At 38.7% G+C, this 17387-nt stretch overlaps 1 protein-coding gene across 1 annotated transcript in view; it reads left to right on the top strand.

The window, feature by feature from the left end:
- Positions 1-1310: 1310 nt before the first annotated feature.
- The window catches only part of LOC131234403 (DNA ligase 6), a 31094-nt gene continuing 15017 nt past the window's right edge, over positions 1311-17387 (top strand). Inside the window, exons 1-6 of the mRNA XM_058231249.1 lie at positions 1311-3655; positions 3779-3896; positions 4046-4127; positions 6235-6337; positions 6427-6523; positions 12035-12137. Coding sequence (XP_058087232.1) covers positions 1405-3655; positions 3779-3896; positions 4046-4127; positions 6235-6337; positions 6427-6523; positions 12035-12137 — 2754 coding nt within the window. The 5' untranslated portion in view covers positions 1311-1404. The remainder of the gene's footprint in view (positions 3656-3778; positions 3897-4045; positions 4128-6234; positions 6338-6426; positions 6524-12034; positions 12138-17387) is intronic.

Here is a 17387-nt window from a genome sequence, read left to right as displayed (position 1 = left end):
TGGTCAATTACCATTGTTTCCTATATTATAGGTCACTTGATATTTGGATTTGCTTCATTTTTTGATCATACCCCAAAATGAGCTCTCAATATGGATGGACGGTGTGGATGTAATCACATGTATCACAATGGGCCCTACGGTGAAGTGTCCCACCCACCTTGGTGGATGGGGTCTCACCCAATGGGCTCCCCTAAAAAATAGAGAGTGGCTTAGGTGAGACCTTGCCGTGGGGCTACCGTGGAGCCCACCTTAATGTATGTATTATGTATTTATGTTGTCCATTCATTTTTCCATATTACTAGGGCATTATCTAAAAAATGAAGCAGATGCAATTATCAGGTGGACCATACCATAAGAAACAGTGGTGATTGACTATCCTACCATTAAAAACTTCTCAGGGCACACCTTAATGTTTTAGTAGTGTTTATTTACCATCCAATTTGATAATAAAGTCACATAAGGCTTGATGAAGGGGAAAAAAAAACAACATTAGCTTGATCAAAAACTTTTGTGGTCCATTAATGGCTACTCGAACACTGTTTGTTTTCCATGGTACAGTCCACCTGATAATTGAATCTATTTCATTTATCCAATAATTCTCTAAAATAATTTAGAAAAATACATGGACAACATGTATACATCATAATACATACATGAGGGTGGGCCCCACAATAACCCCGTGGGTGAGGCCGGGTTCTCTCCTAATCCACTCTCTTAAAAAGAAGAGTGGTTTTATGAAAAACCGTGCTGAAGGTCCCACAGCGGGAACCTAAGAAGGAATCCAAAGGCGTATAGTAGATAGATGATATATAGTGTTATTTGGTCCTAGGAGGATTTTGATGGACCCAACCCAATTTTAGAGGGTCCACACCTATTATTTAGGACCCATCTAATGGGTTCAGATTCAAGTCCACTTCCTATGGTGTGGTCCACTTTAAGCCATTGATCTGCTTCCTTTTTGGACTCATCCCCTAAAATGATATTTGAAAATGGATGGACCGCAGTGGTCAAACACAATCACTGTGGCCCCACAGAGCCACTATCAGGACCGTCTGTCTCTAGCCAGGTCCTGGTGGGGGTAGTACCTGCGTCCGTTAATATAATCACCAGTCCACATCAGCACACACGTGTAACTCTCCATTGGGGCAGACCAGCATGGGACTTCCTAATCCAACCGTTAACTGCTATTATCCCGCACGGATGAACGCCGCACACAGCCAAGGGGTGCGCGATATGGCCGCACGTGCAAGCTCACTCCCGCGAGTCCACTTCCACTTCCCGTTCCCCGTTTTACCCAACCAAACCAACATTTCGCGCCATCTCTCACTGTCATCCCTTTCCTTTCAAATCTCCATTTTTGTCATTGCGGAAAAAATCAAACCCTAACCCTAAAACCCCAATCCCATGTCTCCTCTTTTCCCCACCAAAACCCTAATCCTAGATTCATCCACCCTCTTCATCTCCTCTTACAAATCCTTTTCCGCTCTCTCTTCCCAAACTACCCCTCCTACCTCCTTCAATCTCCTCTCTGTCGAATCTCCTCTCCCTCCAATCCCTCCCAACTTCCCCCAATCAAAAATCGTCCCCAAAACTCGATTCGTGATTGACGGCTTCAAATCATCCGGGGATTTCTCCGTCTCCTATTTCCTCTCCCACTTCCATGCTGATCACTATGCGGGACTCGGCCCCGCCTGGTCGAAAGGCATGATTTTTTGCTCCGATACCACGGCCCGCCTCCTCGTTGAAATCCTCAAAGTTACTCCTCTCTTTGTTGTCTCACTGACTCTCAACGAAAGTGTCAAGATAGACGGCTGTGATGTCACTCTCATTGATGCTAATCACTGCCCAGGCGCTGTTCAATTCTTGTTCAAGGTTCAGGGTGAGAGGTATGTTCATACCGGTGACTTCCGTTTCTGTAACTCAATGAGAGCTGACTCGGCTCTCAAGGGTTTTGTGGGCGCAGATGCGGTTTTCCTAGACACGACATATTGTCATCCGAAATGGGTTTTTCCATTGCAAGATGAATCGATTGAATACGTGGCAAAAACGATAGAAAGAATTAGAACTGAAAATAAGGGGCTGGGCAATTCTATCTTGTTTCTTGTCTCAACATATGTTGTTGGGAAAGAGAGAATTTTGCTTGAAATCTCGCGTCGGTGTGATTGTTTATTGCACGTAGATGGTAGGAAAATGGAGGTTTTACGTGTTTTGGGGTTTGCAGATTGTGGGTTTTTTACGGAGGATGCTTCAGGCAGTGATGTTCATGTGATTGGTTGGAATCTGTTGGGCGAGACATGGCCTTACTTTCGACCCAATTTCGTGAAAATGAAGGAGATTATGGTTGAGAGAGGATACTCAAAGGCTGTGGGATTTGTTCCCACAGGGTGGATGTATGGAGCCAAGAAAGACGGGTTTGCAGTGAGGGCGAAGGATTCATGTGAGATTCATCTCATTCCGTATAGTGAACATTCAAGCTATGATGAGTTGAGAGATTATGTGAGGTTCTTGAAGCCGAAGCGGGTCATTCCTACTGTGGGTTTGGATGTTGAGAAGCTTGATAGCAAGCATGCTGCTTCAATGCAGAAGCATTTTGTGGGTCTGGTTGATGAGATGGCCAATAAACATGAATTCTTGATGGGCTTTCATCGGAAGTTACTGGAGACTGATGACAAGGAAGTGGATGTTGGCATCGTTGATTCGAACAGGGGAGTTGATATGGAGAACGAGGATAACACACCTTCAACAGATATGGAAAATGTCAATGGTTTGGAGGATTCAATTGCACTGAATGAGAAATATATAGGATTGTTAGAAGAGCTTCAAGATTGTTTGCCAAAATGGGTCACCCGGGAGCAAATGTTAGATCTGCTAACTGGATCTCATGGAGACATTGTTGAAGCAGTTTCTGACTTTTATGAACATGAAACAGAATTACATGAGCAAGCAATTGCCAATACTATGTCTGTCACCAGCTGTCAAAAAAGCCTGTGCAAAGATTCCTCTTCCCTTCCTGAAATAAAATCCATCAATGGCACCCCTAACGAAAAAATTACCACAAATCAAAATAACAAGTCACCTAACACAACTCGCTCTATAAAAAGCACTGTTTCTCTGAGAAAAAAGGGTATGAGCACTGAACATAAACCAAGGAAGAAAGCAAGATCAAGTTCAACTTCAGAATCTAGTGGATGCAAACAATCTACCATAACAAGGTTTTTTGGTAAACTTGTACCTGATACTTCTCAGGTTGATGGGCTTTCTAGTGCCGCGGCCAAGCAATGTCCCAATAGCTTAGACTTGCCATTGAGTGATGCTTTGGGATCATACAAAGAGTTGGATCAGTTTCTTCAGATAATAAATGGCAATATATTGAGAGATGATGCAGCTTCTATATTGGAGAAGGCAAAAGGAGATGTTAATCTGGCACTGGACATTCATTACAGTAATCGTGTTGGTGTATCTGACAACGAAGAGGGGAGTTCAAAGCTCTGCAGCACATCAGTTCAAACACAATGCGATATTGCTGGGAATGAAAGCAATCGCCCTGAGGAAACAGCAAATGTGCCTAATGTATTTGCACAGGGCCTTTCATCACGGGATATGAATGCAACTTTTGTATCACTACCACTTGAAAAGTATTGTCCTGTTGAGAATGGTTGGTGCTCTCACTGGATTAGCAGTTAGTTGAGAGTGTTGTCTGTTATTGCATGATTTATTATACTCCACAGGTTAGGACTTCCTGTTACAAACCTTGCATGATAGTGTGATGCATTTGCAGCATGCTGGAGGGCTGGACAGCCTGCTCCCTATTTACATCTTGCTCGGACATTTGATTTGGTGGGGGGAGAAAGAGGCAAGATAAAAGCCACTGGTATGCTGTGCAACATGTTCAGAAGGTTTGTCCTGATGGGTTGCTTTGTTATTTTTGACCTATTTGTCTTATTTGTTGATATGGAAGTCAATCTTTTCGTTTTCAAGGGAGTCCAATGTAATATTATTGATGTATTTTAAGGAAACGTGTTTGCTGCATTGCCTCATAACACAGCTTGCTTGCCTTGTCGCCTGAAGATGTGCTACCTGCCGTGTATCTGTGCACAAATAAAATTGCTGCTGACCATGAAAACATGGTTCATTTACATCCATCCTAACATGTATACTATCATTTGACAACAATGTTTTGTTTTCTTCCTTCTTTTGTATTCCATGTCAATTATTTTCTTTGTTTTGTATTCCATGTGAATTATTCTCTGACAACACCAGAGTTCTTGTGCACATGCTATTAAGAGCTTCGTTTTAGGAGCTTGTATGAGTTTTTTTTTTCTTTTTTTCTTTTTTTGTACCAAGATGACTGTGTGGAAATTAAATAAAATTTTCCAAATTGAAATGGGAATTAGCGAGTTTTTTTATACATTACATTGTTTTTTCAGTTAATAATGTACAACTTTATTAGGGCAGTAGGGTCAAAGGCCAAAGGCTAAAAAGGCTAAAAAGTTGGTGATCGAATGGCCTGTGAATGTAAAGGTTTTAAAGAGGGTCGATCTGTCGTTTCTCGGTGCCCAGGAGCTCTCTGCTATCTCAGCAGTTCGCTCCTTCGTTGTTTTTTCTTTTTTCCTTTTGTTTGCTCTTCCTTTTTTCAATAAATTGCAGTTATCTCTAAAAAAAAAAATAGTGTACAACTTTATGCTCCCCTGCCTACTTTTTCAACTGGATTTCTGCATTTATTCCCTTGCATCTGCGGTATTTTCAGATTGCTGTTGTCTTTTGTTTTTATTGTTAATTATTCTTGACTGAATTGACCTTCCAAATTTTTATTTTTCTTGTCTGAATTGTCATTTGACCAGTGATTTTCACCATCACAAGTTTCTGGAATTCCAAATCCACATGAATGATCAGAAGAAGATTCAGAACCAAGATTTTTTTTTAAAAAAAAATGATAATCACAATCAAGAACTATACATGTTAAAATGTAATCCTAGCAATCCTTCAAAACCTAGCAAATTACAATTCATATCATCTAGTACTATTTGCAAAATATCAACAATCAATCTTAAATTAAGTCAATGAGCAAAGGTAACCTGGAGAGCTGGAGCCTTGCATTTTGATTATAATCCACCTGTATTGAATTCTCATTTAGCCAGAAATCAATTTAACTTATCATGTGTCTCCCCCCTCTAAGATTTCTGGGAACTTTGAGTCAGCACCAAGAATAATAATGAATGCGAATAGTTACCTTTTCCTGCCTTACCGAATTACAGTTCATGTTATTAAGGCGGCATAGCCTTGCCATTCCCATTTCAGATGCCTATTCAGCATAAGAAATCCCTGTAACAGGAGCCTCACATTTAAAGTAAGAGTGGTTTTGAATCGATGAGTTTCTTAGCTGCCGTCTATTATGGAGCAGAGTTATACCTATGAGGCTGCTGATTGAAGAATACCAATTGCTTGTTGAGTCTGGAACTAAAATGTATGTTATGAACAAGGCAAGAGATCTACTATTACTTGAACTGTTATGTTGCTGCTCTAGGTCAAAACATTCTCTTAGCAAGAAAGAAAGCAATGCGATGCTCCAAGATAATTTTGTTGCATCTTTTTTTTTTTAATTTAAATTTTCGAGAAGTAAAGTTTTGTTGCAGTATTCATAAGTACAGAAATTAGGACTATAATCTTATCAGTGCAAGTGACTAGTGTTCACTCAATGCGCAAAGTTTTTTTTTTGAAGGATCTCAATGGTCAAAGGTTGCAATGGACTTTATTATTGTTGTTGTTGTTATTGTTATTATTTATATTCATATTTAACTTGACCCGTGGTGTCATGTGTATTATTCTCAAAATTGGTCTTCAAGCCATCTGAATCCTGTCCCTATACTAGTTTTTAATTGATTAACATAATTGCCTTCTTTATATATCTTCAGTTCAATAAAATCAGTGTGATTGTTCTTTCATAACATGCTACTTAACTTTTTGACAATTAAGGAATTCAAAGTTTTCTCCAGTTTGAGCTTTGTTTATTTATTTCTTCATATTTATCACGAGCTGTTAAAATGTAGTCGAGGCTGTTTGTTACCAAGTCTGTTTCTTTCTTTTGTTTTTTCCTTTTCTTTGGGGAGTTCTTTTTCTGTTTTATGTAACTTTTATCTGGCAGACTTGTAGTTAGACCACAGCCACCACTTATTCTTCTTCTGTATTTTTCGGAATGGTGTTAAACCACGTTGTAATATGTAATCACAATTCCAGGAACTGAACATTGGTGGAAGCCTGGTCTCAGCTGCACTCGAAGAGGCATGTGGAACAAACAGGTCCAAAATAAGAGACATGTACAATAACTTGGGTGATCTGGGTAGAGATGAATAGTTCTCTGCAAAATCTATTTCTTTTTCTTGTCTACATTCTCTTGAATAACTTACTGATGGTCTGTGATCTTTAAAGGTGATGTTGCACAACTATGCCGGCAGACACAATCATTACTTGCTCCCCCTCACCCACTTTCTATCCGAGAAGTATTTGCTGTGCTTCGAAAGATAAGGTATTAAATTATTCTAATTTCAATTCAATTTCCAGCACTAAACCCTGCAGTCTGATGCTGTGTTGGTATATTGAATGTAACCTGTTTTTTAATCTTTGGTAACATGAGAAATTCCACTATTTATAATTTGCTTCTTTCCAGGTGTCCACTTGAAATGGTGAATTAGGCTTATACCTCTGTTTCTGGGTGTTAATGCACAATAATTTTTTGTTTGTTTAATAATTGTTATTCTATGAGGACACTACCATCAAAATTGGGAGAGAACAGTAACAAACAATATCATGGGAGAAGTTTCTTGGTTTGAGTAGTTTATTTGTTTGGGTATTATTTGAGACTGGAAACAAACAATCAAAAGGAGGTTAAGAGTATTTTATCTGTATTGGTGCATGCACTATATGCTATTCCTTTACCGTTTCTGATTATGTTGGTCCATTTTTATAAAAAAGACAATTGTATGACAATTTTGACATTCATTATTGTTCCACGCTTTTGCACGGACCAGCAAGTCATCTTCAGCTAACACTTGTCTAGAAAATGGACCAAATTTAAAACTCAGCTTGTCGGGTCTGAAGTTAGAAAAGAACTTCAAGGATCTGAAAAATCAGGATGACTTAGATGAGTCACATGTCCGACTCACTGAGCCAATGTGATAACTTGCCTGCCTCATGACTTCTTATATTTCCTCAACCAAGAAAACAGTGAGATGGGAAAAAAGAAAAAAAAAATACAGAAAGCCTATGGGTCTTCTCACATTCTCTCAAAACATTCATGGCTTTGGGATTATCATTTTATTTTGCCAGGTAAAAGGAGACATGCTAGCCAAGAACATTCAGCTAGGAAAACCTCAATGATCTCTTCTGCATCTTTATCATAATTCATCACCAAAATAACACTTATGTCATTGATGTTTGAGTCAACAAATATTTGCCTCCCAAAAGCTGTGATAGTATTTCTTTAATCAGAACAAAATTATGGCATAACCAATTGAACATAAAATTCATATCCGATCAGATCTGGTCAAATTCTGAAGCAGAATGTACATTCTTTTCTATATTCATCTACATTTGTAACAGTCGAAGAAGGTTTTTAGTTGGAAAAGGGAAAATGAGAGTTCCACAAATTTCCATCTATTCATGTTTCCTCTCCCTTCCCTTTGCTCATATTTTCTTTTGCCTTCAATTAGATGAATTGCCATTTTCTTTTCTTTTCTTTCTTTCTTTCTTTCATTCTTTCTTTTCCTTTTCTTTTTTAAATCATCATCATGTGAGCCTTATACCAACCCAACTAATTGGGGTCAGCTACATTAATCCTTTTCCATCATTCTACTCTTTCAAGGGCCATAGCCTGAGTTAGACTATAGGTCATCAGGTCTTTCTTACCGCCTCCACTCATGTCCTTTTGGGCCTTCCCCTTGCCCTTTTAGAGCCTTCAGCTTCTACCAACTCACTCTTTCAAACCGACACAGTTCTTAGTCTCTATTGCACATGAGCAATCCAAGTCTACTTTCCATCATCTTATTACCTATTGGTGCTACTCCTATGTTCCCTCATATGCATTCATGTCTAATTCTATCCTTGTCTTGCCACTTATCCATCTCAATATCCTCATTTCAGCTATGCTCATCCTGTAAACATGTTGTTCCTTAATTGCCCAACATTCTGTCCCATAAAGCATGGCTGGTCTTATAGCTATCCTATAATATTTCCCATCAGTTTGAATGGTACATGTGATCACATAAAACTCCCGAGGCATATTTCCATTTCTTCCACCCTGCTTGAATTCTGTGGGCAATGCCCTTCTCAATATCTCCACTCCACTCTCATGAATTATCGATCCAAGATATCCAAGGGGTCATTTTGGGTAACATTTTGGTCAACAATCTTAACTAATTCCTCGTTCCCACTCTTATTGTTACTAAAATTGCTCTCTATACACTCTGTTTTAGTGTGTGACTAATTTTAAATTCTTTAAGATTCTAAAGCAACCCTCCATAAATCTATCTTTGCGTTTACACCTTCCTCATCTTGTCAATCAAAACTGTCATCTACAAGCAACATAGACCATGGCATCTCTTCCTACAAATGCCTTGTCACCCCATCCATAACCAATGTGAAAAGGTACAAGCTCAATGCCAACCCCTAGTGCAAGCCTATGTAATTGGGAACTCATTGGTCCCTCTACTAGTGGGCCTCACATTTGTTAGTGCTCCTTCATACATATCCTTAATCAAGTCAATGTATCCTCTTGAAACTCCTTTCCCAACGCCCACTAGATTAATTCTCTAAGGACCCTATTATAAGCTTTCTCTAAGTATTAAAAAAGAAGAAGAAGTCGGGATCCTTCCTCTCCCTCTGTTTCTCCATTAATTGTCCAAGTAGAAAGATAGCTTTAGTTGTAGACCTCCCTGCCATGAAAGTAAACTGATTTTCTGATACATTTGTCTTATGCCTTAGGTGTCGTTTGATAAACCGAAAAATAAGCTATGAAAATTAAGTTAAGTGCTGAATTGTAATTCTGAAATAATTTTAGGGATATTTTAGTCAAAAGTGATTTTTTTAATGCACCATTGCTTTCAGCATTCAGCCTTCAACGTTGAGTGAAAGGAGGGGAGCTGAAAAAATGACCCATATTTTCTGTGAAAATTAATTTAAGCACTTAATAATTGTGATTTGATAAACAATCTGAATCGTATAAATTACTGAAAATATCAAAATTCAGTGATAAGTACTAAAAATAAGTTTTATCAAACAACCCCTTAAGTCTTTTCTCAACCACTTTTTCCCAAAGTTTTATAATATGGCTCATTAGTTTAATCCCACGATGATTAGTGCAGGTTTTTCTTATAAATAAGTACCATTGCACTTTTCCTCCATTCATCTAGCATTTTCTTCGATCTTATAATCTTGTTGAGCAACTTTTTTTTTTTGGTTTTTTTTTTTTTTTCAATTTAGAGATCTAGTTGAACAACTTAATCAACCAAAATATCCCAATATCTCCTATACACTTTGAAATATCTGTTAGTATACCATCTGGTCCAAGGGCGTTTCTTATTTTCATCTTCTCGAAGCTTCTTTCACTTCAAATATCCTAATCCTATGAAAGAATCTATGGACTCTTGCGTCATTCAAGTTTATGGTTCATTACATCCCTATGTTCTTAAAGTGATTGTCATTAACAAGTTATGAAAATAACTTCTTCACCTTTTGACTAATACACTCTGATCATCCCTTTTAATGCATCTCACATGTTTCGGGTCCCTACTTTTCTCCTCTCTTATTTTTGCAAGTTTGAAGACATCTTTCTCACATTCTCTTGTTTCTAATTTATTTGTAAAGATCATCATAAGCCTTAAGTATAGCCTCGTTGCTTTCTTGGCAATCTTTTTGACAGCTCTATGTTGTTCAAGATTTTCATGGTTTCTAGCCCCTTGCTAGGCTTTGAAACATGAACACTTCTCGTTAATAGCTTTTTGTACATTGTCATTCCACTACCAAGTTTCCTTATATGATTGGCTTTTCCCTCTAGATACTCCTAAAACTTCTCTCTCTCTTCTTCTTCTTCTTCTTCTTCTAGTTCTTCTTCTAAATATAACTAAAAACTATGACTTGATGATTGAATCATAGGGATCAACTTGAATCAAAGTCACGACCTCAAATCAGACACATGGAAACAGCATGTCATCGCAGAAATGTCTGTAGTTTTTCTATAGAATAGTTTTCCTGTTGAAGGGTAACTTTAGAAGTGCCATTACCTCTGGTATCTATAATCCATGACATAAACAAGAGATCAATGATATTCAATGATTCATGTGAATGAGGTAGTGTCTTTTGCAACAAAGATCAGTTAACTATCTTTTAACGATGGCAACCAGGGGCAGCAATGTAATCGTCAATATTGATTCATTCTCATCCATTCTCTAGCTGCCTTTTTCAATTCAAGTATGCCTCACCTCATCATGTGTTCACTTCCTAGTCTTTGCAATTCCATTCAATGTGAGTGCGTAACATTCTACCATCAGTTCCGTACCCATTCTCCGGAGGAAATGTGTTTTTTGCATAATTTCTTGTTAGGTTACTATCAGTTCCATTTACAGCCGCAACTTGCTGGTATCAATTTCACCAAAAGTTGCCTCTAGGCTTCCACCAGTGTCAATCCTTCCAGATCCCTATTAGTTCTAAAAGTTTCTAATTCCATATCACTGTCTTATTGCTCCTTATCTATCCCAGTCAACACCTTTTCCCTCTAGTCACAAGTCACAACCATTATGATCTGTTTTCTTTTTGTCACTGAATCATTTGACCATACCATCACTCAGAGTGGGGAATAGAGAGAGGAAAATAGTACCCCTGTATCTTCCCAGCCATCAGATCTCTCTCTCAGCCAGTCAGTCTACCGGATGTCTTTTTTCATCATTGCATCTCCTTTTTATTGCAACCCCCCAAAAAAAAAAAAAAGAAAAGAAAAAAAGAAAAAAAACACACACACACACACACACACATTACACACTAAGTAATACACGCCCTCCATGCAAGTACAAGAGAACGAGCATAACAACATAACCCCACTGGATTGCCCATAATGTCTGTAAAGCACCTTCTGTTTCTTTTCTTCTAGATGGCCCACAACCCTGCTAATAAGAATAATCTTCACTCCTTAGAAGCTTCCCCACCTATACCCCTCCTCTGCCAGTGCCAGAAAAAATCGTTGATGCGATCTGGAAGAACCCAAGTGATGCCAAAGAACTAAAAGATGAAAGAGCACACCTCCTTGGAAAAACTGCAATGCATGAACAAATGTGGAACCGACTCCTCATCCTTCAGGCAAAGAGGGCACGCATTGGTAAGGAAGTGGGCCCTCTTAAGAAGGTTGTCAATAGTAAGCACCTTATTCCACCCCACCATTCAAGCAAAAGCCACCACTTTAGATGGAGCGCCATAGGACCGAAGGTGGAAAGTGTGTGCCTTAGTTACCACTCCGCTTTGGCCAGTAGTAACGAGGGAAGAGTGGAAAGATCTCACTGAAAATATCCCGGACTTATTACTAATCCAGTGCACTGAATCAACCCCATCTGAAACTGAGACCCCTTCCAACAGGATAAGGAGTGCCAAAAACTCTTGAAGCTCTACCTCTCGGAGGGCTTTTCTGCATTACAGATTCCAAACCCCATTGCTACCCATGAGCGAGAAGCAACGGCTGACAGAAATATCTGGATCCAAAGCCGCGAGGGCAAGATTTGGGAAAATGTTTTGCAAGGCTTGCTCACCAAGCCAGATATCCTTCCAAAATCTGACCCCCACCCCATCCCCCACTACATGAACCACTTTTTGAATTATTGCTTGAGTATTTTCTTAACTTATTAATTAATTCTTCATCCTTTCTAGATATTATTTTTTGTGTTATAACCTACTTTATTTTGGAACATGTTTTTGTTAATAGTGTTATTAACTGGTCAGGCTTAGTTTATGCCAGTTAATTCATTAACACCTGTGTATTTATCTCGGAATTCATCAGTACTGAAGCAGGCAGTGGAAGTACTGTTCGTAAGAAGAACCTCGTTGTAAATCTCATGCGTTCTTGTAGAGAGAGGGAGATGAAGTTCCTTGTTCGAACATTGGTGAGTTACTCCTGAACTCATTTTATTTGATTTCTAGTGATTGTTTATATTGGCTTACTTGTATAAGGATCCTTGCAAACATTCAAGTAACCAGCTTGTTCTTACTCTCTACACCATGGAACAATGTTAAAATCAGTGAGTCAACTTGGCATAACTATTAAAAAAAGGAAAAAAAGAAAAGGAAGAAACTTGCTACTGGCGGCAGTGTACAGGCGGACTGATTTGCCAGAGGTCTCAGGGCTACGAATATGCTGAGTCTTTCAAGGTTTAAAAGACGGTTAAAAAATAGCACCATAAAAAATAGAAGAGGCAGAAATTCCTTCTTTAGTACCATTTGAAACATGCTGAATTTGTAAATTTTGATTGCACATAACAATAGCACGGTACTGTAATCATACTCCAGTGAGTAAAAATAGATGAAGGATCATTAAATGGGACCCTCATCTCTCTCTTGTTCCATTGCAACTCTGCTTCAGGTGTGCTTAGGGACTGGTATCTATCACTATGCAATGAGTGGGAGGTCCTTTGAAAGGCGAGGCCCCATCCCAAGCAAAATTTGGTGGCCTTCCTTAGGCAACCTGGGGCCTTCAGGCATCATATGGTTGCGAAGAGATGACAAGGGATAGTACGAGGTGTCTAACCCTGAACCATGGGAGCTGTATTTTCTGTTTAGTCGTAGTGAGATATGGCAGATAGCCTCCAGGCTACTTTTCGTTTACCCATGTTGTAGACAGCTAAGTAGTATATTGCTGATTTGCCGATGTGTTGGCTGAGGAAGGCATGAGCAGCTCTACACTTTGTATCAGGGATTCATTCCTTATTTTAGATTTTTGTTTCTTTCTCATGAAAAGAAAAAAAGGAAGATGAAGCACCATATCTTCATTTCATAGTTGTCTTGTGAATTATTTCCTAATAAGAATATGAATCATATATTTCAAACCTTGAACAATTCTTTTCTCAGGAATTGTGAAATAGGGCATCACTGACATCTTAACCCTTGTCACAAGCACAAATTCATGAGGAGAGGAAGCCAATAGCCTTAACTTTTTCATCAACGAGTACTGGAGATTTCTTGGACAAGGAATATATAACTTAGCATTGTACACGTAAAAGATGCAACAAAAACAACAAGAAGAATAAATTAAGTTCATAATTTGACCTATGACCTAATAACAATCGGAAAATCCCCTATCACTGTTGGAGGCTTATATGAGGAACCGAGGGAAATATGCAAGCCCTATAAATCACTCAAGGCTTTGTTCTCATTTTAGTAAGAATAACTGCTAGCTGATCACTAGACTGAACATATGGAATACAAAGCAATCCAGACAACATCTTCTCATGCACAAAGTGACAATCAACTTCAATATGTTTCTTCCTCTCATGAAAGATCGAATTGAACACAATATGAATGGTGGTCTGATTGTTATAATGTAATAGAACAAGACTGGAGATCTCTATGCCCATGTATTGAAGAAGAGTGGAGACTAAAGCCAAACAACTAGTGCTGCAACTTGGGTTTGGGTAAGGTTGTTTGGTTGTTGGGGTCAGGTTAGGGTTGAAAAAATCCTACCCGACTTGAAATTGGGTTGGGTCCGGGTTGAGCAAATTTGGATCAAGTCAGGTCGGGTTGGGAATAATCATATGTATTTGGGGTTGGGTCGGGTTGGTTCAGTTTAGGGTTAAGTATAGAGGAATTTGGGTTTGGGTTCGTGTGAGGCACCTCGACTTGTAATTTGGGTCAGGTCAGGTTGTGGGTTGGGTACTCTTGAGGTCTGTTGGGCTCAGGTTGAGCATTAATCCGATCCAAGCTGCCCGAGTTGCACCCCTACAAGTAGTTTCACATGCAACATGAGCCATGGAACAATATTCAGCTTTCATAGGCAAGCGAGCGATGGCGTACTGCTTCTTGTTATCTTAGAGACAAGATTGCCTCCCATCAATGTGCAATAACCAATTATGGACCTCCTATCATCCGAAGACTTGTCCCACTGCGTATCACAATATGCCTGGACATGAAGATCACCATTATTGGCCTCACAATAACCAGTTGTGGACTTATATTAATTTAAAATTTTAAATAGATGGTATAAAATGAAACATTTTAACTTCTAAATGATTTTTGCATTAAATGGTTATCACTTCCCGATAAAGTCGAGAAAAGTTAAAAACTGCCGAGAAATTGAAAATATCATGATAATATCATTTTATCAATCAGTGTACACATCGAGAGATTTTCAAATCCTCAGCTATGCTTGTCAATTGCCATGATGGTTTTCCACATGCAGAAATTCATGAAGATGGACTGTTGCTTTTGTTCTGGTTTTACCTATTGAAATTGATATTTCACTTGATACATGGACGAGCATGAAGCAAACAGGCAAACCAGTTTTGGCAGAATCAACGCTGGCTGCGTTTGATGCCCAATCAAATGACACCCTCATTTACAAATGAGCCCGTTAACACTCAATGGGCTTCTATTATCAACAACGTCTTCTCATGAAGGTGCGGTGGAAGATTCAAACTGATGCAGGACATATGATTTAATGCTAGCATGCAATGTGGAGATTATGAAAGAGTCCATAAAGTAATTCAATTAACAAAAGATGTTAACTTACCAATTAATTAAGAGTAAAAAATAAGAAATAAAATCTTATTTAACCTAAATCACATGCCCGCATGCTAAGAAATCACATAAATCAATTAAAACTAGGACCGATGGAAGAATAGAACTTCCAATTTAGCATAAGCACGTTCTACGCTCAATGGATAGATTTGTAGGTTTTATGATTAGGGTTAGGAAAGGGGAAAATATGAAATTAGGAAAGCTAGGGTTAATGAGAATTGAGGATTTTGAAATTAGGGTTTTTAAATTGGGGAAAATAAGAAATTGAAGATCCAGGGTTTGGAAGGTTGTAATGGGAAGGAAAAGAGGAAGACAAGAGAAGAAGAAGAATACCTTTTGAAGAAAAGAGAGGAATGATGTAAGAAGAAGAATACCTTGGGGAATCTACCACCATACAAGTTTGTACCCTTCTACGATTCAATTGGAAGGGAAGTTGTTTTTTTTTAAAAAAAAAAAAAATTAAAAAAAAACCCTAGAAAATAATAAGGAAAATTCTTTCATACAAGAGAGCTTCTCTCTTCTTTTTTTTCTTCTTAAATCTCCACTAGGGTTGGAACTCCACCCACCCCGTGCTTTTATAATTAAAAATTCGGAATTAAAATCCAGCATAATTACAACTATGCTACTTAAGTAAAATGACCCATCATTCAAAATAAGAAAACTAAAACATATGTTATCAATGTCAACCATCAAGTTACACCTAAAAATAACAAATAACATAAAGAAAGCAAGATCAGAGTCCAAGGGGCCTTGATCTAAAAGATCTGGTGGCCCGATGGCGTGATCGACAAGATCCAATGGTCGGATCGACATGAAATAGAAATCCCATGACCAAAATGATATCCTAAACAGCCCATATGCATCGTCCCAAGGTGGGGTCTTCCTGATGCACGTCCAATCCATGTGGGGTCTTCAAGATAGCCTGGTGGGCCCCATCTGGAACTCGTCTCCCATCCACAAAGAAAGTTGCGCTGATGTGGGTGGTCGTCTCCGTATATGGTACACTCGAGTAGGTCCTCTGATGTCCCCATCACAAACCCCCAAGTAGATGTATCCTTTGGAACTTAGGTTTGGTCATTCCTTAAAAAAAATAAAAAAAATAAAATTAATGACAACAGGGTGTCCCTACCCCCTTTTAAGGCAAGACTAATCCCTGTAGATGCACGCAATCACCCGCAAACCGTGTGCATCAGGTAAAGCACGGGAAGGGGAATCGAACTCGTGTCTGTGGGGAGTAAACCCACAACGCTAGCCATTCGCCCAAACCCCGGGCAGGTAGGTTTGGTCATTCTTATTTGGTCTTTATGGAAGAAGGAAATAGAAGATTATTATTATTATTATTATTATTATTATTATTATTATTATTATTATTTTTTTTTACAGTAGGGCAACTTTGTTGGAAGGATCAAAAGAGAAAAGTGAAAAGTCATGTATCTTGTGTGAGGGAGAAAGGAGCATAGTGGTCATGATTTTGTGTCAGAGGGAGGTGATGTGGAGTTGCTGTTGTGAGCTTAAAGTGGTGGACAAGTGGAAACCCTCATCTTCGGGCTAAATTAAGCTTATTATTATTATTATTATTTTTTAATGGTAGTTATATGGGGAATCCAATGCTTGATGGAATTGGGGCTATTGCTAGGGACTAATGGCTGTGATGAAGTTATCTTGGTCCTGCATGTGTGATGGACTCATATGAGCCAGGAGTTCAAGCTCTTCTTCAGTGTATGAAACTATATTGCTCTTCCTTTGTAGACCCACTATTGCTGGTCCCTGAGTGGTGATTCAGTCAATATTATTAGATGCTTTGGGGCGTTGGTAGTGGAGACAAGTTTCATTGGAGATTAGTGAATGCAAATGAGGAAGCTGCTTGTTTATTCAGTCAATGGAATTATCTTTTCATCACGTGAGGAAGCACTTCTTGAAGATAATTATCTAACAAAGGACGGTGTTAATGGGCCATTTTTGTTAGTCAGAATCAATTTCCATTGTGCGATTGTTATTGTTTGGTTTGCCGACCCCAATTAGTCAGCATAAGGCTTAGATGATGATGATGAATTGTTGTTGCTTGGTTTGATTCGTAATTCTTTTTACCTATCCTTATCCTTTAATAAGGTCTCTCAATATTGATATATATATACACAAATATATTGTCTTTCTGTTTCTATTTCCGCTGCTAGTTCCTGTTAAAATTTCGGATCTGGTAGTATACATTGCCTCTGATGTTTCCATGCCTTCCTACATTTGTTGAATCTTAGATCGCCTCAGGGATTTGTTGCAGTGCTGATGTGAAATCTGTTAGAGTGTTAAAGTCCCTCACTATACATCGATACACCATCCTCTAACAGCTTAAGCTTTTAGATCAAGTGGTGATTTGACATGGTATTAGAGCGGAAGGTCAAGTGTTCAAATCCCAGAAGTAGCAAATATGTCACCGGAATATATTCTCCCACGGGGGGCCATTTATGGTGTGAGTTGTGTGTCCCTCCACCCTTGCCTGGTATGTTCCCGTGCAGAGTTCATCATCCTCTAACAGCTTGAGCTTTTAGATCAAGTGGTGATTTGACAAAGTCTTCCTATAGAATGCTATTTAATGTTTAGTCAACAAAAGTCATTTGGATTGTTTGATT

Source organism: Magnolia sinica, chromosome 19 (genome assembly GCF_029962835.1).
Source record: "Magnolia sinica isolate HGM2019 chromosome 19, MsV1, whole genome shotgun sequence".
Lineage (NCBI taxonomy): Eukaryota > Viridiplantae > Streptophyta > Magnoliopsida > Magnoliales > Magnoliaceae > Magnolia > Magnolia sinica.
The sequence above is the reverse complement of the archived record's forward strand: the minus strand, read 5'-3'. Positions and strand labels throughout refer to the sequence as shown.